At 41.5% G+C, this 23,237-nt stretch overlaps 1 protein-coding gene across 2 annotated transcripts; it reads right to left on the bottom strand.

Moving 5' to 3' along the window:
• Positions 1-3,935: 3,935 nt before the first annotated feature.
• LOC121873313 (solute carrier family 35 member F6-like) lies at positions 3,936-22,386 on the bottom strand. 2 transcript variants are annotated; one of them, XM_042376820.1, is made up of 11 exons: positions 22,279-22,386; positions 21,424-21,651; positions 20,203-20,303; positions 19,362-19,444; positions 19,025-19,142; positions 15,459-15,629; positions 10,518-10,628; positions 8,713-8,868; positions 8,220-8,374; positions 7,383-7,522; positions 3,936-4,143 (listed from the first exon to the last, which is right to left on the bottom strand). In XM_042376820.1, exons 2-11 carry the CDS (start codon positions 21,498-21,500, stop codon positions 4,101-4,103), a joined length of 1,155 nt encoding a protein of 384 aa, XP_042232754.1. In that variant the 5' UTR covers positions 21,501-21,651; positions 22,279-22,386; the 3' UTR covers positions 3,936-4,100. The 2 variants fall into 2 exon arrangements, with proteins under 2 accessions (XP_042232754.1, XP_042232755.1); XM_042376821.1 differs by having other exon boundaries at positions 22,275-22,378.
• Between the last annotated feature and the right edge of the window lie 851 nt (positions 22,387-23,237).

Here is a 23,237-nt window from a genome sequence, read left to right as displayed (position 1 = left end):
ATCACTCCCACACCCGCCCCTCGATCCTGGCCATGAGAATATGCTAAATATAACATCTCCCTGTCCCGCAGAAGAATCTGGTGGCATGGAGAAAAAACGATGTTTACCGCAAAAAGTTACACACCCTGAGCTCAGAAAGTTTCTTCTTTTAGTTGCATTAGTTGCTGGTGTTATTTATACCCGTATTAACTGAAGAAACTTTGTTAGCGAGGTATCTGATGAATTTAATACACTGTTGTGTAAATGTGTCATCAGGGGCCTGTGTCTTTATGTATCGATCACCAACAAGCCAAACTAGACAGCTATTGTACTCTGAAAGTTCAGATTATTTTCTCTTGCTCTTGTTTTAAGGTTTACATAACTGATATGATTTATGAATGCATTATACTCTTTTCATCTACCGGCTACCCGATGGTGGCGCCAGTAATGTTCCCGGTACAGAATCAAGTCGTTCTTCAGACAGTGGTCATAAAAACTGTGTCGTTTTTGCAAACAATGGTGCAGTCTTAAAAGGTGTACCTGGATAATGTATTGTTATAATGTTTTCGCTTTTGTAATTTCTCAAATATCTCTGATATATGAATTTTTTTAGAAATTTAATTTCAATCAAACCTGAGATAAAATATTTAATGTAATTATCTCATCTGTGGATGGTTCTAAGACAATTGCCCCCCATTGCGCGAGTGAATCTTATGTACAGCTAACCTAACTTAACCAAACCAAACAAAAACCAAACCAAACCAGACCAAATCTAACCTAACCGGGGGGCAATTGTCCAGAGGGCAGTTGTCCTGATACCCTGTGGATACCCAGATGTAAAGTAGTGAGGTAACTAAATTTAAGTAATATTGAGTATTTAGGGATGACTTTAAAGAGGATTAATTTTATTTTCAACAACTTTTACTTAAGTACATTTTAAGAGAAAATTTTGTATTTTAATTTCAATACAATTTTACCGAAATCTATTAGTCACAGTAATTTTCTTAAACTTTGGGGTAATTTCCTTGAATAAAGCAACCAATCACAGGACGTAAAATTAGGGGAATTTAAAGTAGATAGTCAATCAAGCAGGGCCGTCCCTAGGAGGGTGCAGGGCCCGGGGCAACTCAGCCACTGCGGGGCCCCAGAAAATATATATATGGAGTCAGATTATGCGGTCAGCGGAACCCACCCCCACCAACCCCCATGGGACTGTTGCTATGGATGGTAAGGTCACGGTTAAGATGGTGGCGTAAGCCGTCAGGTCAGATTAACCAGTCAACAGGTAATGTGTCCGAGGTCACTGGGTCTAGTGCTGGGCCCCGCGGGGGCCCCCCACACGCGCGGGGCCCCCCACACGCGCGGGGCCCCCACACGCGCGGGGCCCCGGGCGGTCGCCCCTGTTCGCCCAAAACCCCCTAAAGGACGGGCCTGCAATCAAGTTATTTTTGTCTCTGCTTATGTTTGACGTCATTCCCGTGGCTCGCGCCTCTCCTAGCCTGCTAATTCACTTTGAAGCGGTTATTTGGATCCGACAACGCTTTAACTCTTCAGCTCCAAGCTCATGTTAATTAGTATGTATGAGTAAAGGATAAAAGCAAGATTTCTTTGTAATTTCTTTTTCGCTTGAATTTAATGGCTTACCGGGCGACCAAAATAAAAGCAAATGGTAAATGCATCACCGTGTGTCGATTCCTCGAGTACATATATCGACTTCCCGAAATCATCTACTCTCCAAAAGCCTCCTGCCCCTGAGCATTTTAAATTCTTAATCCCGGGTGACAAGCTATAGAAGGGGAAAGACTTTGGCACATGCTGAGATGTGATATAATATTTGGCATGGCTCATAATTAATTTTTCAGATTACCTAATTCGACAAGAGTACAGAACCTCTAACATAACCAATTATGGGAGTTTTAGTGTAGTATAGTGATTGATTGATTTTATTTATTTATTTATTTATATATTATTTTTTTTACAGTGCTCTCCTGTTCCGGGGAGTCTGTGGCTTGATTCCCGGGCGCACCCAGTTCGCCCAGCTGTAAATGGGTACCTAAGTTTACAACCTGGAAGTGAAAGTGATCGGCTCGTTAGCCGCTTGGGCGATCGGTCACGTCTCTGATTACTTTTCCTTTTCTTTTATCCTCTTCACCAAAAGATCGGCTCGTTAGCCGTTTGGGTGATCGACCACGTCTCTGTTACGCACTGTTGGCAAATACTGGGCATGCACCGGCTCCTGAATGTACCTGAACCCGCTCAAGTGTTGGTCAAGTCTTATCTTGAAGGAGCTCACACTCGGTGCCGTCACAACACTTTCTGGTAGATTGTTCCAAGAGTTCACAACTCTCACTCCGAAAAAGTTTGCCCTCACAGTTTTCTGATCTTGCGGCTTCTTCAATCTTGAGCTGTGACTCCTTGTGGGGCGAGTGTCCGCCAGCTCCAAGTAAGTACACTCGAATGAGTAGTGCCCCTTGAGGTGCTTATACACCTCAATTAGGTCGCCCTTTGCCCGTCTGTAGTATAAGCTAGGCAAGTTCAAGCGCTCCAATCTCTCAGGGTAGCTGAGGTGCCGAAGTGCAGGCACCAGTCTGGTAGCCCTCCTTTGAACATTTTCAACCAACTGACAGTCCCTAGCATATCTCGGGGACCAGACGGGGTAACAGTACACCAGATGGAGAAGCACTTCACTCTTGAAGATCGTTGAGGGACGGACCGTCGATATATCTGAACGACCTTCTTATAAAATCCAATAATTTATTTGCCTAATTTCCCTTCTACTCGCAATGGCCCGAGAACTTCAGCTCATTGTCAACATACACACCTGCTGTAGGTCCTTCTCACATTCAGTCTCAAATAGTGCAGTTTCTTCACCCCGTTGGGACGTATGATACGCCTCCTTACCATTGGTACGCCCCAGGTGCATCCTCTTACACTTCGTGACAATGAATCTCAGCAGCCATTTCTTCGACCATTCTTGGAGCCCACAGAGGTCCTTCTGGAGCTCTTCACAGTCCGCTTGGTTCTTGATTTCAATAACTTGGCGTCATCGGCATGCATTTGTATGGAGGAGTGTACAACGTCAGGCATGTCATTTATGAAACAAACAAACAACAGTGGGCCCAATACACTGTACCTGTCCCACCACACCATATCACCTCCACCCCCACTGTACTTCGCTACGCCTAGTACATTGGCAACCCTGAGCCTGGCCGCACTGTTTGTAACTTTGTGGTCAACCGACTCTCACACCCTCTCTCACTACATCCTCACTTGCCCTATGACCTCCTCCTACAGGTCCCCAGCCGTGACCAGATATCCCTCCTCCTAGTGACAGGCCTGGCACTTGACATTATTAGGGACCTGCCAGACTTTGCCATAAACAGATAAATTGTACCGGGAATTTTCCCCCCACACACTCATCATTCTGTCACTTTATGTAACTTGACAGAACCTATGACCCTTCAGGCTTTTACGCCCTTATTGCATGAGTCATAAAGGCAAGCATGAACTCCGCATGCTTCCCCGATGGGCACTGTAAACGCTTCTACTCTTCACCTTGCACAGGATTTAAGGGGGTGCCCAATAAACTAGCCCCCTCGTGGGCAATCTAAAAAAAAAAAATCTACAAAGACTCCAACTTCTCAGACACCCCGCTGTCCCCAACTCTCAAGTGTTGTGGAGGCGTTGTCTGTACATTTTCCCCTTCTCAAAGAACAACCAACCCATACAGCTTCAGTACAAACTGTGCCCAAAGCATAGTTGAGATAAATACCTGTCAGACATCCAAGTTGCTTAACTAAGTGTTTCTGTGGTTTGTAAAAACCGAGTGTTGTAAATTCTTTGTGGAACCAACTACATTTGGTACAGCTGCTCGGAAGATGGCAACCGATATGTACAGTAGTTATCATATAAAAAAAACCAAACGCTACATCTAGATGGGGTCGGTGAAGGACTGGTTAACATTTATGAATATACTTTATATTATATCACATACATGTTTTGAGTTCAATGATTACAAAAATTTGACGGGAAAATAATTACAATGTTTTTCTCCTAATATGCAAGAAGTTTAGAAAGGATCCTGAACAATAACAAAATGCTTCTCTAAGGTGGTGCAGGTGTTAGAAGGGTTCAACTGTGGCTCCGTTGTCAACTCCGTCTACCCTGAAACAATAATGAGGTATATTAACGACAGTCATAAGTGGATATGATGGCTGGACCCTCGTAACCATAACCCCGGGTACACCTACTGTACAATAAAAACGGGGGAGACACGCGGCTTTTGTGACGACTACAGCAGGAAAACCCGGCCAGTGCCGTCCCAAGGCAGCTGAACACATGTCTGACGTAACATCCATGTCATCATTCGTGAGCGAACGTGAACATCACTTCCATTTTATTATACACATATGGCGGGAGGCAGAGTGTATGACAGTTTACGTGATCTGACATGGCAGTAGATATCTTACATTGCCTCTAAGTATGGTAAGTGAAGTGAGCGAAACGAAGACATTTCGACTGCCAATCAAATCGTTACTCAAGGGAAGAGAAAAGAGTAAATTTGGAATAAAGGTGGCGTGCTGACGACGAAGCTGACCACCAAGCTAAGTTCTGAATCCATGGCCTTCAATGTGGTAGACAATATGACGTCATTAAAAAAAGTATATGTAATTACCGCGGTGTTGTTATGTAGATAAGGTGAACACAACAGTACTGGTGTTTTCTGACCGCCCATACAAGGTACTGTCAGGTATGTGAACAAATTATCTAGAAAACTCTTGTGAACTCAATTTGTGGATATTTTCTGTTCCTAATTTGAGTGAATAGAGCTCGTTCATTCTGTGTGATTGGGTACATAACATTACAACTGGGGAAGTGAAGGCAATGAAATGCAGTGCTGGCCACGCTGCAAACAATGGTGCTTAAATTACCGTGTGCTCTATCCACAATGCCCCTAAGGCAGGGGTCACCAAACTTTTTTCACAGAGGGTCGGATAACTGAAAGAATGACGAGCGCGAGCCGCATAATCATTCTGTTCAATACTTGCAAGCCAGAACGAAAGCTCTGGTAACGTCAGAGCGTAGTTTTGAGCTACCACTAGCCGGGGAAGGATTTGGGATCCGGCCCGCGGGCCTTAGTTTGGTGACCCCTGCCCTTAGGGGACGGAACGTCAGGAGTGCGAGACCCATTGTCAGTTTTTAATTACCAAGAGAACACTTTATGCTCACGATTTGTTTGTTTGGTGTGTTTCGGGCTTACCTGTAGAATATTTATTGATTTCTAGACATATCTAAGAAATATTACCAGCTGTACAATATATGTTTGATGTTTTCAACTTAATTTTGCCTAAGATGGATAAATTCATCCAATGAACAAGAAAACAAGATATAAGGCGAAGTTAGTTTGAGGCGCATGTTGTCGTCTCTGACTTTCCATCCTCGGGGGTAGTTCTACAGCGGTCACAGTAAAAGCGTTTAAAAGCAGAACTAAAAGTACCTCTTTCGTCCTCAATTATTCATCAATAAACAGAGAGCGCGAGGTTCAGGCAAGAATAAAGGTGTTTCCGGTATAACCAACTGTCATGATCTGTGATGTCAGTTGGTAACCCACAGCAGCTTAAAGAGACTTATTTTCTAGATCTTTTTATATCATGGATCAAAAGCGGTTCAGCCACTTTTAAGCAAATTTTGATGACACACTCTGGAAGAACCAAGAAAATTAACAGGATAAGACGTAGGGACGCGGTTGAATTAAAGCGGGACCTTCTGTAAATCAAAATAGATTCTTCTCAGTATGTGTAGAGGACTGTGTGGGGGAGGCCAGTTGCATGGATAATTCTACTGATCCTCCAAAATAATTTTTAATCTCACGAGACTTTTGCTGTATATGAAAGTCAAATACCCTCCCTCCTTTACAGTTAGTTTTCAACAATACAGTCCATAATTTACTTATATTTCAAACAAATTCCCTTTTTTATGTAACTATTTTATCAATGACATTTTCCTGGAATCAAAAAGAGGTAATCAATTAATCAAATATAATATAAAATGTATTATCCTCGAGTTATACCTACACAGCATTATGTAACAGCATAAAACAACAATAACATTCAACAAGTCACGCCGAAATGTTTTTACCTGAAATGTGTAACAAATTAAAGCACTAATGACGTAACACGCACCATGGCCATGTTTGTACTGTACACAGATGGTTAAGTGGTGTCTACGGAAAACATATCCCGAAATATTCTCCTCTAACATTTTGAGGTGTTGTAGGATGTCTTGGTTTGTAGACTGTCATGGTTTGTAACAAATGCATTGTTCTCCGAGTGTATAATTTACTTTCATTGTTTTGTCTTTAAGAATTATTTCATTAGACTTAGCATGATTGAGGGAATGTTACCATTTCTTTACACCTTCTAGGAGCATGAAGGGAAAATATCTTCTTTTATAGTACAAAAACAAAATTGAACATCAGAACATTTCTAGTACAAGAGTATATCCATGTAACTATATATAACTGTATTAATTAAAAATGCGGCAAGTCACTTTATAAATGTCTAGTAACTTTTTATGTACACTTTATATATATATATATATATATATATATATATATATATATATATATATATATATATATATATATATATATATATATATATATATATATATATATATATATATATATATATATATATATATATATATATATATATATATATATATATATATATATATATATATATATCATAGAGAGAGAGCGATGTGGTACAATTAGGGACTCTAGTCACAAGGAGCGTGTAGTGGGGAGGAGGGCGATTTTGGGTACATCCTGTGTTGATAATATTGACACCAATACTTGCAAGTACACGACAGCTGGTGTACAAGTTGTGTAGTAACATACTGTACAGGTCGGTAATAATTTTGTATTTTCAGTTGCCGACCAACCCTGAAAGAAGAAGATGAAGGTGCTCTTTGTTCTGAATCAACTGGCATAAACACGTTAAAGTCCTGTGACAGGAAGGACGCCAGTGGCTTCTTTGATCCACATTTAGTTGGCGATGACTCTGCTCTTCAATATCCAGTATTAATAAACGAAGATGCTGAAGTACCTGTTGAACACATGGCCATATTCGGTAGTCTCACAGCCGACCCAAGCTGGTATGGATCCCTCCTCACAATCCTGAGAGGTAAATGCGATTCCGCTTTACCACCGTCACCCTAATATACGTGCACTAAATAAGGACATAAATTGTTTTAATATTTTCCTTAACAAGTGCAGTATATAGTGAGGAAAACCTCTTTTACGCTCAAGAAGTAAAACTAACTCCTAAGTTGTCTTTTATCATCACCAGGAGGACGATAACCTGGCACTCTTAAATAAAAGGGAGGAGGACACTTACTCGTCCGTTGACTTTATCACTGGCTGGCTGTCAGACTCGGAGGGCTGGTCCCGCACTAAGCCTCTACGACGCAGGAAGGGGAGGATCAGCACGTCATTGTACAGCATCATCCCCACTACTAGCACCACGTAACCTATTGGCTGAAAGTGGACCAATTGGAGGTACATATTAGTGTCGGTATCTTAATCACATCCTCTTATCTAGCAACGACAAACGAGAGTTAACAGTCAGTGTTGATTTTGCAATGATTCCCAAAGACCAATGGGAGGGATGACATACTGCTGATATCATATTGGTTAGCAAAACGACGAATGGGACGTGTTGGTTCATATCATAATAAGATTCTAATGGCCGATGAAAAGACCAAAAAGACTTGCGTCATATTGGGTGCTGATATAGCCTATTGCCATTACCTGAGTCATTCACAGGGCGGAGTAAGTAGTTTGTTGGTGGTAGATGTACGAGTATCACTGTTACCTGTGTGATGATATAGTTGAGTATAACCACATGACTCATCGTGACTCACCTCGTGTTACCAGACTCACCTGGAGGTACTAGAAGGTCTGTCAGTGACTGAAGGTACTAGAAAGTCTGTTAGTGACTCACCTGGAGGTACTGGAAGGTCTGATAGTGACTCACCTAGAGGTACTGGAAGGTCTGATAGTGACTCACCTAGAGGTACTGGAAGGTCTGATAGTGACTCACCTAGAGGTACTGGAAGGTCTGATAGTGACTCACCTAGAGGTACCGGAAGGTCTGATAGTGACTCACCTAGAGGTACTGGAAGGTCTGATAGTGACTCACCTGGAGGTACTGGAAGGTCTGATAGTGACTCACCTGGAGGTACTGGAAGGTCTGCCACCTGAGGGCGAGAGTCACAAGCCAGATGACAAGAGTCCTAACGGAGTCGAGAACCATCCTGGTTGTGGCCGAGAACTCCTTTGTGACGCTCACGCCAGCGAAGTTGAAGAAGGCGATGCTGATGATGGTTACTGAGTGGGTGGGAAATGGTGATGAGTGGGAAGAAGGTGGTGTTGAGTGGGAGGGTGTGATGAGTGAGAGGTATGGTGGTGTTGAATGAAAGGGTGGTAGTGACGAGTGGGAAGTGTGATGGTGATGAAAAGTTAGATGGATGTGACAAGATTATGGATGGTATCAACAACCAAAATGGTAATAATGTAGCACACACAGATGAAGGACACCAAGAAAAGGGAAGCAAGGATAGAGAGAAGCAGAAACAAGAAACAGCCTTCAAGTTACAGAGAATATCAACCACTTTGACACCACCGGTGAAGAGAGAGAGGAGAACATGCTTGACTTAGTAACTTACAGATGATGGAAGCCACTAAGGTTCCACTGTTGGACAGCTGGACGAAGGCGTCTATGGCGTCCTCCAGGACCCCCCGCTCGTTGCCGCTGAACTTGCCGGCGGGGATGTAATACATCGGCACCAGCAGCACCGATAATGTCAAGAACCCAAACACTCCTGCACAAAGATGAAACTGTAATGGTTTGGAAAAAATTTTGGGTGAAGTTTAGTCAAATGAATGCGTGTGGAAAATATATGGACTCATTAACAGTTGGTTTGGTCTAGAAAACGTGTTGATGCTGGAAAGTAAATTGATTAGGAAAAATAACTAATTCTGAAAAATATGGTTCTCAGATCTCAAAGTAAATGTTTTCACATTAAACTCCTTAACTCTAGCACTATGTTAGATAGAAACTTTAAGTTGAAAGTTATTACAAGCCTCTCCCACCCTGTACTTTGACAGAGTACCGCATCAGAGGCTTCTGAGAAAAGTTAAGGCTCATGGTATCGAGGGGAAAGTTTTAAATTGGATAAAATCATGGCTCACCAATAGAACACAGAGGGTCAGCGTAGGTGGTGTTAAATCTGAGTGGGGCTGTGTAACCAGTGGGGTTCCCCAAGGGTAAGTACTTGGCCCACTCTTGTTCATAATCTACATAAACGATGTAGATACTGGGATCAGCAGTGACATAAGCAAGTTTGCGGATGACACCAAAATAGGGCGGCAGATTAATTCAGGGTAGGATGCAAATGCACTACAGGAGGATCTAAATAAACTGCAGGAGTGGTCAGAAAAATAGCAAATGAAATTCAACACCAGCAAGTGCAGCGTACTTAATATTGGAAGAACAAATACTGTCAATGTATACAGCCTTAACAACATCAACCTGGGTAACCCAGACTGTAGGGATAAGACTAAGACAAGCCTAGCAAGCCAGCGGGGAAGCTTAGTAAAGTTCTCCGCTACTGGTACTGTGACCCACTTGTTCCATTATATTTTAAGGGAAATCCGAATAAACTGCCACTGTATCCTGACCTTTCATCTGAAGAGTAGATTTAACTGTGGCTTCCTGAAGAGAACCAGGCACTTTACCTGACTTCTGAGATATTACACTACCTTCAGGTACCATATTCTATCATATCACAGTGGTCCGTCACTACACGAACATCTGCTGACTCAGCACACCCTCTGCCACAGCTGACCACTTGTCACATTAATCTTTATCACGCTACTCATCTTTCACAAGTCACAGTTGTAAGAAGAATTACACGAATAAAACGGCAAATTTTCTTGGACTCGTCACTCTGAGTGGATCACTGAAAAAATTATTTCCTTTATGTAAATGTGTTGATCTCCTCACGATGTGTTGCTGTTTCAGTGTTAACAGTAATGATTCCACAAACAATGAATAGCACCAAACATACAGAGTCAATTCCTCTCTGATAAATCATCTCCCAAGGTCAGTTCTGGCTGACCTACCCCTGTACACATACGCACCTAATTGCAACCGCGAATTTGGGAAGCACCTTATGCAAGCAGACCACGGACGTTATATAAAATGTATAGCAAGTTTCATGTGACGTATGTAAAATAATCGTGAACTCAGTTTTAATAGTCAGTCAACCAAAAGTGGAAAGTGGAAAAACTGGCTCCACAGATGACATCATGAAGCTTGTTATGGGCGTGGTGAGCTTGGTATGGGTGTGGTATGGGCGTGGAGCATATAATGTGGGTGTAGTCAACATGTTATGGGTGTAGGGAGTGTGGTAGAGGGGGGATGTAGTGAGCGTGGCATGAGGGTGACCTGGGCGTATACAGTACGTACCTTCCCAGCCCACAACCATCAGGGGCGGCGCTTTATACTTGGCCAAGAATTTCTCCTCGACAACCATCTGGGTGGCCGTAAAAACCTGAGCTGCCACTATCAACAAGTCCCCTGAAACACGATATGTATTATACACCATACAACACTGATGTATTATACACCATGCAACACTGGTGTATTATACGCCATAAATCACTGATAATTTATACACCATACAACATTTATCTATATTATACACCATACAACACTGGTGAATTATACACCATACAACACTGATGTATTATACACCATACAACACTGGTGAATTATACACCATACAACACTGATGTATTATACACCATACAACACTGATGTATTATACACCATACAACACTGGTGTATTATACGCCATAAATCACTGATAATTTACTCACCATACAATATTTATCTATTATACACCATACAACACTGATGTATTATACACCATACAACACTGGTGTATTATACGCCATAAATCACTGATAATTTACACAGCCATACAATATTTATCTATTATACACCATACAACACTGATGTAATATACACCATACATCACTGATGTATTATACACCATACAACACTGATGTAATATACACCATACATCACTGATGTATTATACACCATACAACACTGATGAGTTATACACCATACAACATTTATATATTTTACACCATACAACACTGATGCATTATACACCATACAACACTGATGAGCTATACACCATACAACACTGATGTATTATACACCATACAACACTGATGAGTTATACACCATACAACTGATGTATTATACACCATACAACAATGATGTATTATACACCATACAACACTGATGAGTTATGCATCATATAACACTGATGAGTTATACACCATACATCACTGGTGTATTATACACCATACATCACTGATGAGTTATACACCATACAACACTGGTGTACTATACACCATACATCACTGGTGTATTATACACCATACATCACTGATGAGTTATACACCATACAACACTGGTGTATTATACACCATACATCACTGAAGTATTATACACCATACAACACTGATGTATTATACACCATAAAACACTGATGTATTATACACCATACAACACTGATGTATTATACACCATACAACACTGATGTATTATACACCATACAACACTGATGTATTATACACCATAAAACACTGATGTATTATACACCATACAACACTGATGTATTATACACCATACAACACTGATGTATTATACACCATACAACACTGGTGTATTATACACCTTAAAACACTGATGTATTATACACCATACAACACTGATGTATTATACACCATACAACACTGATGTATTATACACCATACAACACTGGTGTATTATACACCTTAAAACACTGATGTATTATACACCATACAACACTGATGTATTATACACCATACAACACTGATGTATTATACACCATACAACACTGATGTATTATACACCATAAAACACTGATGTATTATACACCATACAACACTGATGAATTATACACCATACATCACTGATGTATTATACACCATACATCACTGATGAGTTATACACCATAAAACACTGATGTATTATACACCATACAACACTGATGTATTATACACCATACAACACTGATGTATTATACACCATACAACACTGATGTATTATACACCATACAACACTGGTGTATTATACACCTTAAAACACTGATGTATTATACACCTTAAAACACTGATGTATTATACACCATACAACACTGGTGTATTATACACCATACAACACTGAAGCATTATACACCATAAAACACTGATGAATTATACACCATACATCACTGATGTATTATACACCATACATCACTGATGAGTTATACACCATACAACACTGATGAGTTATACACCATACAACACTGATGAGTTATACACCATACAACACTGATGTATTATACACCATACAACACTGATGTATTATACACCATACAACACTGTTGAGTTATACACCATACAACACTGATGTATTATACACCATACAACACTGATGTATTATACACCATACAACACTGGTGAGTTATACACCATGCAACGCTATTGAGTTATACACCATGGAACACTGAAGTATTATACACCATACAACACTAATGAGTTATACACCATATATCACTGATGTATTATACACCATACAACACTGTTGAGTTATACACCATGCAACACTGAAGTATTATACACCATACAACACTGATGAGTTATACACCATACATCACTGTTGTATTATACACCATACAACACTGATGTATTATGCACCATACAACACTGATGAGTTATACACCATACATCACTGATGCATTATACAACACTGTTGAGTTATACACCATACAACACTGATGAGTTATACACCATACATCACTGTTGTATTATACACCATACAACACTGATGTATTATGCACCATACAACACTGATGAGTTATACACCATACATCACTGATGCATTATACAACACTGTTGAGTTATACACCATACAACACTGATGAGTTATACACCATACAACACTGATGTATTATGCACCATACAACAGTGATGAGTTATACACCATACAACACTGATGAGTTATACACCATACAACACTGATGCATACACCATACACTGATGAGTTATACACCATACAACACTGATGAGTTATACACCATACAACACTGATGTATTTGGACCATACAACACTGATGAGTTATACACCATACAACATGATAGTTATACACCATACAACACTGATGTATTATGACCATACAACACTGATGAGTTATACACCATACAACACTGATGACTACAATACAACACTGATGTATTATACACCATACAACACTGATGAGTTATACACCATACAACACACTATACAACACTGATGTATTATGCACCATACAACACTGATGTACACCATACAACACATACAACACTGATGTATTATGGACCATACAACATTGATGAGTTATACACCATACAACACTGATGAGTTATACACCATACAACACTGATGAGTTATACACCATACAACACTGATGTATTATGCACCATACAACACTGATGAGTTATACACCATACAACACTGATGAGTTATACACCATACAACACTGATGAGTTGTACACCATACAACACTGATGAGTTATACACCATACAACACTGATGAGTTGTACACCATACAACACTGATGAGTTATACACCATACAACACTGATGTATTATGCACCATACAACACTGATGAGTTATACACCATACAACACTGATGAGTTATACACCATACAACACTGATGAGTTATACACCATACAACACTGATGAGTTATACACCATACAACACTGATGAGTTATACACCATACAACACTGATGAGTTATACACCATACAACACTGATGTTATACACCATACAACACTGATGTATTACACCATACAACACTGATGAGTTATACACCATACAACACTGATGTTATACACCATACAACACTGATGAGTTATACACCATACAACACTGATGAGTTATACACCATACAACACTGATGAGTTATACACCATACAACACTGATGTATTATACACCATACAACACTGATGAGTTATACACCATACAACACTGATGAGTTATACACCATACAACACTGATGTATTATGCACCATACAACACTGATGAGTTATACACCATACAACACTGAGTTATACACCATACAACACTGATGTATTATACACCATACAACACTGATGAGTGATGAGTTATACACCATACAACACTGATGTATTATGACCATACAACACTGATGAGTTATACAACACTGATGTACAACACTGATGAGTTATACACCATACAACACTGATGTATACAACACAGTTATACACCATACAACACTGATGAGTTATACACCATACAACACTGATGAGTCACTGATGTATTATGCACCATACAACACTGATGAGTTATACACCATACAACACTGATGAGTTATACACCATACAACACTGATGATACACCATACAACACTGATGTATTACCATACAACACTGATGAGTTATACACCATACAACACTGATGAGTTATACACCATACAACACTGATGTATTATGCACCATGCAACACTGATGAGTTATACACCATACAACACTGATGTATTATACACCATACAACACTGATGAGTTATACACCATACAACACTGATGAGTTGTACACCATACAACACTGATGTATTATACACCATACAACACTGATGAGTTATACACCATACAACACTGATGAGTTATACACCATACAACACTGATGTATTATGCACCATACAACACTGATGAGTTATACACCATACAACACTGATGAGTTATACACCATACAACACTGATGTATTATGCACCATACAACACTGATGAGTTATACACCATATAACACTGATGAGTTATACACCATACAACACTGATGAGTTATACACCATACAACACTGATGAGTTATACACTATACAACACTGATGAGTTATACACCATACAACACTGATGAGTTGTACACCATCAACACTGATGAGTTGTATACCATACACCACTGGTGTATTATACAACATACAGCATTGACTTATTAATTATACAGCAGCCAACAGTGTGTGTAACAGACGTGACCGATCGGTGGTAGGTTGTAGTACTGAAGGTGGTGTTAGTGATGTTGATGGTGGTGAGAGTGGTGATGATTGGTAGTGATGTGATGTGGTGGTGGTAGTTGTAGTAGTGGTGGTGATGTGATGGTTTCATGGTGGTAGCTGTAGTATTGATGGTGGTGGTAGTTGTAATGGCGGTGGTAGTGTGATGTGGTGGTGGTGATGTGATGTGGTCATGGTTGTTGTGGTTTTAATAGTGGTGGTGGTATTTTTGCTCTCTCTCTCTCTTTCTCTCTCTCTCTCTCTCTCTCTTGCTTACCGGTGATGATGCCGTTGATATCATATTTGTCCTCCCCGGAGACGAGGAAGTCCGAGAAGCCGACGATGATAAGGCCGCCGATGACGATAACGATGCCCAGCCAGTGGAAGTACCTGAGGCGACGACCTAAGAACGCCACCGACAGTAACCCCGTGAACACGATGACAGCACCTGAGAACCAATGACAGGTGTTAGGTGATGGGGAGGGAGCCACTAAATGACAGGTGTTAAATAAGACAGAGGTCGTCACTTAATAACAACATACGGTATGTAGGATGAATGAAGGGGGGGGGGATTCACTTAACAATGACAGGTGTTAATGAAGGGGGGGCTGAACATCTAATAATAACATGTGTTAATTTAAACTAAGTGGATGTAACCACCTCTTCCTATCTCCTTCCACTTTCACCTCCCCCCCCAACTCCTCTCATCTTGTCTTACCTCCTCCTAACTCTCCCACCCCCCCCACCTTCTACCTCCTCCCACCTCCCCCACTTCTTTCACCTCCCTCACCTATTAATAGACGTAACGAACTGTCTAACTAATACTATCAATTAGACCCAGTCATCATTCTGTTAAACAGTACTGGCATAAAGGACGAAAGTAAGCTGAAAATTTTTGGCTACACTGTATACCAGAGGAACATGACCGGTGAGCTGAACGATGGTGTCGCTGTGGCCATCAGGTCACGGCTGAGTCACAGAGTGTTGCCACACTTCGAGGATTCAGTTCTGGGAGTGCAGGTGGAGACAACTAGGGGACCTGCTATCATATGCACAATGTACCTACCTCCCAGACGTCCTTACTTACCCGAACAAGACCTCAACCAGTTGCTACGCCACAGAAAACCAACATACATCATAGGGGACTTAAATGCGCGCCACGCCATACTAGGACACGGTAATGAGAACAACGTCGGTGTGGCGCTGTATGACAACGTCAGAAGGGGAAAACTGCAACACCTCGGGCCAGATTTCCCGACATTGATCAGACGTGCCAGTGCCACAACACCCGACATAATCCTCTCTAACAACGAGGCCGTCCTGAACAGGCACGTTACCCCCGGACCCATCAGTACCAGTGATCACCTGCCAGTCGTCGTGACGCTCTCATCCAATCTCATTATAATCCCCACCAACATCAGGTCAAACCTCAAACGGGCAGACTGGGACTCCTTCAAGGAGTCTCTCAGTCTCAAGCAGGGGAGAAACCTGGAAGAAGCCAGCCCCAATGACATCGACGACGCGGTCGAACAATGGTATACGGATGTGAAGACGGAGATGGACAACAACATCCCGACCACCAGTTACAGGACCATTCCCCATCCTCACACTAGTCACCAGCTGAGGCAGCTCAGTGTCCAGTACGCTCACGTGAGACAGCTAGCCAGTATCCGCGGGTGGACGCAAGAGCTGAGAGAGCGGTACCGAGAGCTACAGACGGACATCCAGCACGAGAGCAAACGTCTACATGAACAAAAGTGGGCCGCCTTGGTGTGGGAGGCAGCCAACAATTATCGCGATTCTGCTGCCTTCTGGAAAGGGATCAAGCGACTGATGGGTTCCACCTCTAGCACGGTCCCTTACCTGCTCAACCAAAACAACGTAAAAATATTCGAGGAAGAAAACCAAGAACAACTACATCGGCGATATTTACGAAAGATCTTTACCATTAGTGAACAGGAGAACGAGGGCTTCGACAGGGAGTTTGAGGAGGACATTTTAGGTCAGTTGCAGGACCATCAGCACCTACTCCAGCCGCTCCCACGGACTGACTTCACTAGACTGGTGGACGGAAGCTACCTGACGGAGCCCATAGTTCCTGCAGATGTGTCAGCCGTCATAAAAGGGTTTAAAAACAAATCACCTGGTCAAAGTCACATTAACAAGAAGATCCTAGCTCAACTCCCCGACAACATGATAGAGAGGCTTGCTCATATATGCAACGCCTGCCTCGCCTCTGGATACTTCCCTAAGATGTTCAAAATCGCCGTTATTCGCCTCATACCAAAAGCAGGGAAGCCTCCAAACAAAGTCGAAAACTTTCGACCAATATCGCTGCTAGAGGTACCTGCCAAAATCTTCGAAAAAATAGTCAACAAGCGATTGCGGATGTATCTGGAGGACGAAGACGTGCATAATCCCCGCCAGTTCGGCTTCCGCCAGTACCGAGGCACATCCACCGCCATAGCTCAGGCCTACGAGCAGATCGCCAATGCCATGACTGGCCGCCTGCAGTGCAATATAATACTGAGGGACGTCAGCAAGGCGTTTGACAAAGTTTGGCACGCAGGGCTGCAGTATAAGATCATACAACTGGGGCTACCCGAAAATCTGACGCGCCTGCTGTGCAACTTCATTATGGACCGCAGAGCCAAAATCAAGATGCAAGAACATTTTGGAGAAGAATTCTCACTATCGAGCGGCGTGCCTCAGGGCTCTTGTCTCTCACCAACCCTTTACACACTCTACACGGCTGACCTGCCACCCCCAATCGTCGGCAGCGAGTACGTCATGTATGCCGACGATGTAACACAGATCGTCACCTGCCCAGGAAGGTCCACAGCAAGGATGGCGCGACTCACTGCTCGGGCAATAGAGGAGATCTCGGAGTATGAACATAAATGGAAAATAAAAACAAACAAAACGAAATTTGAGGTCATACCCATAGCCAAATTCAAGCCGGCCCCATTGATGATCGACGACGAAGAGATTGAGTACTCTAAACAAGGCAGGTTGCTCGGCCTCATCATTTCTCGGACGGGCATCATTCCCCACGTGAAGGACAGACTAAATAAAGCCAAAGTCGCCGCAGCCAAATTAAAACGTTTTAAATTGATGCCTGAGAAGATACAAGCTCACCTGTACAAGGCGCTGGTGAGGCCTGTGTTGGAGCTTCCAAAACAAGTGTTTGAGATCAGCCAGTGACCAAGCGCCACCCTACCAGGAGACAGTGGAAACCATCCACCTAAGAAATAAAACAGAGGCCCTCAACTTCAGGTTCCATCGCCTAGGGAAGAAGGTTTGGGACAAGCTCCTGGACGACCCTCACAGCCCAGACCACCTACGCGGGGAAGACATCAACGGAGGGAGACCCCACGCCTGGTGGCCCCGGAGTCTGCCCGCACTACAACAACCCAACCCGCGACCCATCTATGTCCGCCACAGTGATCCACCTTAGATTAAAACTTAGATGATATAAACTCACATTTAACAAGTCACAATCAAGTGAGTCCATAACGTAATACAGTATAAGATGTTAATAAACTTGTAATTGTAAAATCAATCTAGTCATTGTCTACTAAAATAACCATTGTGCAACCTCATTATAAATCCTAGGTTAGCTTAGTTAGCCAACAAACTCTGTAATATGTAAAACAAGGGGTGTCGTCCCCCTCTGTTTAACTCATTAAACTTCTTTTCCAACCTTTGCCCCCACGACTATATGTTGTGACTTCTCCATCCCTCATGTCTGGCTGTGCCTTGAGCCCCAGCATGCCTTCCATCCTTTCCCCACCTAAACCTAAAAAAAAAACAAAAACAAAAAAACAACCCTGCTCCACATACCTCTCAACATCTGGAAGGAGCTGGAGTAGGTGAGCGTCAGTCCGAGGTACATCATGGAGGTAGCAGTGACATCACAAATGGCGGGCAGGTAGAAGATGTAGCGGGGAACGTCCACCACCTGCCGCAAACACCAACACCTTAGTACTGTACTGTGTAACTTTGTCGTGCACCATCGGTATGTCCTTAACTGATCACTGTGTTATGGGAGGCTCATCATACTTCATGACTTTAGGTGAGGCCGACTCCTTTTAATTCTCTGTCAACACACACACACACACACATGGTTAATGAAACAAAACAACACAACAGACCAGGCCATGTTAGCTAGGTGACTCACCTGGTGAGGGTCAGGCGCCATCTCTACCGTGTCACGTTGAGACCTTCGAGTGATCATCAGCTGTAGGTAGAAGGTCGCCAGGCCTGTGACGTGACAATAGGGATCATGATATTATTTGTTATTATTACATCTTACACTTCCTATTGTCAATATCAACATTATTAAAAATTATGACTAAAATTCGTTCATTAACAAAACTATCATCATCAAAAAAGATTGGCAATTGGAAAGATAAACTATATTATGGATGATCAGTGGTTCATCTTAACACAAAACACCCAAAAACTGCAATTAATGAAAATACTAATGATCGTATTTAGTTTTAGGCTCGAATTACGCTAAGAACTCAAGGACCTTAAGATTAGTGCGCTGTATGAGATATCAGTGTGATATCTGATTAGTCAGTTACATTATGTGGTTTTAGAACACCGATTATTAAGTTGATAAAGAAGTGTCTCTGCAGGTCACGTCACTGATGTGATACAGTAATACTTGACTCAACTCCAGCTCAAGTAACTTCGTTGACACAAATAGCTGCACTAAGCCACTTACTTCGAAATAAAGAAATAAAAAAAAAGAGGGAAGGACAAACTGATTAAGATAAATAAGTATCAAGAGAGAGGGACAGAGAAAAATAGAGAGAAAGGTACACTCATTGAAAGAGAGACAAACAGAAAGACATACGACGTACATACAAACAGAAAGAGAGACTGACAGGGATAGACCGACAGGCAGAAGGACTGAAAGACAGACAGCTGAAAGTCAAAGACAGATAGAGAGACAAACAGCTAAAATGACAGACAGACAAACAAAGAAAAAGAGACAATGAGAGGCTACTTACAGAGCATCTCCCCAATAAACATGCAGTCTGCCTGGAAGAACGGGTGACTGAAGGTGGTCTTGTGCCCTTGTCTGTTCACCGACTGGATGCGATCAGCCCACCTGCAACGCACACATTACTCCCTCAGTAAGTTGCTTCACACACACATACACAAAACATCACACCTACACCATAACTTGCTACAGACCTACATAACACTACCAAAACTACATCTACGCAATAATTATATATCTACCCACACACACACATACACTTACACATACACTTACACATGCACAACACTTTCATACATCCACTCATACACTTCCATACACCCACACACAAACTTACACAACACTTACATACACCCACACATAAACTTACACAACACTTACATACACCCACACATAAACTTAAACAACATTTACATTCACCCACACATAAACTTACACAACACTTACATACACCCACACACAAGCTTACACAACATTTACATACACCCGCACATACACTTACACAACACTTACATACACCCACACACAAACTTACACAACACTTACATTCACCCACACATAAACTTACACAACATTTACATACACCCACACATACACTTACACAACACTTACATACACACATACATTTACATATACCCACACATACACCCGAACACCACTTACACATACACCCACATATACACTTACATACACCCACACATACACTTACCTACACCCACACATATACTTACACAACACTTATATACAGTACATCCACACATACACCTACACAACACTTACATACATCCACACATACACTTACACAACAGTTACATAATCCTAACATACACCTATAAAACACATACACCCACACATACACCTACACAAAACTTACATACACCTACACAACACTTACATACACCCACACATATACTTACATACACCCACGCATACAATTACATACACTTACATACACCCACACATACACCTACATATACACTTACATACACCCACACATACACCTACACAACACTTACACCCACATATACACTTACATACACCCACACATACACCTACACATCACTTACATACACCCACACATACACCTACACAACACTTACACCCACATATACACTTACATACACCCACACATACACTTACACAACATTTACATGCACCCACACATACAATTACATTCACCCACACATATACTTACATACACCCACACACACACCCACACAACACTTACTTGGCAGTGAGGGTGTTGATGGAGCCGGTGAAAACCATCACCAAAGCCAAGACCATTTGTTTTCCGGTCCACCCCATCTCGGCTCCACCTAGATCCCTCAAGGTTGCTACACTGGCTTAGTGGCTTGAGGGTCGTCCTGGAAGGTACTGTAGGTTGGTGCACAATCTAATGTCTTGGTGCCTTAGGAGTCGTCCCAGAAGGTAGAGCGTCTTGATGATTTTCGTTTAACTGTTCAGAGAATTTAAGATGGTGTAAGGTCGCGCTGATTTTAGGAAAAGTAGACGTCTCTTTAACTAGTTGGTACTAAGACGAGACCATTTGTATCGAATCCCGTGGAAGAGTGACGCGAGTAGTGCTGTTTGTTGTAAGTTACAACAAGCGTAGTGCTTATTTATGGAAACTTTAGAAAGAATCAAGTGGTAGTGAGTTTTAATGTTTCTTGTAGGAGTAGTAGTAGCGATCCTCGAACACCCATGTTGTCTTACAAAGGGGAAAATTTTTATGGAAATCGCATAGGAGAAGCGGAAGCAAGACGGCAGGCAGTGTTACAAGCGGATGTTGAATAACGCGATGAATTAATACTACCTCAATTTAAATATCGGTAAAAACGCATAAACAACATTACTATTACTTGGTATAAAGGAAACAACAGCAGTAACTGCAGGAATATGCTACCACAATATGCTGCTGTTTTAAAGAGAGCAACAACGCTCAACTACCCATTTTTTTAACTAAAAGGTTATTATGGTATGAGCCACCCGGAACTACAGATTCTCGTAAAAAAGACAAATGATATCAGCAGCAATACTATACAGCACTAGCTCTAACAGCAGTAGAAGACGTAGCAGTACCTACTGTAGTGCCACAAACTATTGCAGTGGAGGAAGCAAACTTGAGCGTCAACAGAAGGTCGTCACTGCTACACACTGGGACTATCACCAAGTCGTGGTTTGCTTCCCGCAGCCCGCAGGTTATCCGTAACGCCCCTCACTATTGTCACTAACCCGCTGTTTGTTTACAAATCTTCTTTCTGGACCAATTGTTGTATGCATTATATTCCACCATTTTTTGTTCATTGTTTATGGATAGTTATCATTGAATGTTACCTTTAGCTCTTGTTATTCATAATAATAATATTGTTAGTTTCATTCTCTCATTCTCCTCTGTTGATTATTTGGTTGGTTCCTTTAATGATAAAAATCAGTGATTGTAACAACAATAAACCAGAAAAAAAGGTGTTAACGCTAGAATACAATATTTAGCACAGAACCTAACGCACATGTCTGCTCTATTTTATAATTATTGTTAATTTTCCTTTGTTCATAATTACTCTATCACTTTCACATGTGGGGGTGAACATATCTATCACACTATTACATTATTGTGGTAAAAGATACTGTACGTGTGGGGCGATCCAGCAGCCTGCGGACACTGTTAACATATTTCTTCGGTTTATAGTTTTGTGCGTACGTCGTTTCATGTTTGTGATGTGAAAATTCATGAAGTATGTTTACTGTTGGGTTGTTTGTTTATACCCAAGTTTTTGCGTCGCCAAGTGTAAGTACCACGACCAATCAATCAATCAATTTGTTTATTAATGCATGTATTATTCATTACCATTATCTCAAACCAATCACCCATACTCTTCACTTTTAGGTTATTTAACCAAAGGTTAGAAAAAGGGACGAGGGGATAATAACAGAAATATTAATGGGCAAGGCAGAGATTGGGATGGACGAAGGAAACTAAAAACTGGGTCCCCAGAGAGATACAGAATCTTGGAGGAGCTTTAAAAAAAACGAAAAAACAAAAAA

This window comes from Homarus americanus, unplaced genomic scaffold (genome assembly GCF_018991925.1).
Source record: "Homarus americanus isolate GMGI-L3 unplaced genomic scaffold, GMGI_Hamer_2.0 scaffold32929, whole genome shotgun sequence".
NCBI classification, from domain to species: Eukaryota; Metazoa; Arthropoda; class Malacostraca; order Decapoda; family Nephropidae; genus Homarus; species Homarus americanus.
Note: the sequence above shows the minus strand (reverse complement) of the source record. Positions and strands in the feature narration are given on the sequence as shown.

What these genes read in the sequence shown, in the direction of transcription:
- LOC121873313 (XM_042376820.1), bottom strand. Translation starts at nt 21,500, where the DNA reads ATGGGGTGGACCGGAAAACAAATGGTCTTGGCTTTGGTGATGGTTTTC. An exon ending in TATCAACGGCATCATCACCG is followed by an intron (nt 10,629 to 15,458) that starts GTAAGCAAGAGA and finishes ATCGTGTTTCAG; the next exon opens with GGGACTTGTTGATAGTGGCA. An exon ending in GTGATAAAGTCAACGGACGA is followed by an intron (nt 4,144 to 7,382) that starts GTAAGTGTCCTC and finishes TTATTGTTTCAG; the next exon opens with GGTAGACGGAGTTGACAACG.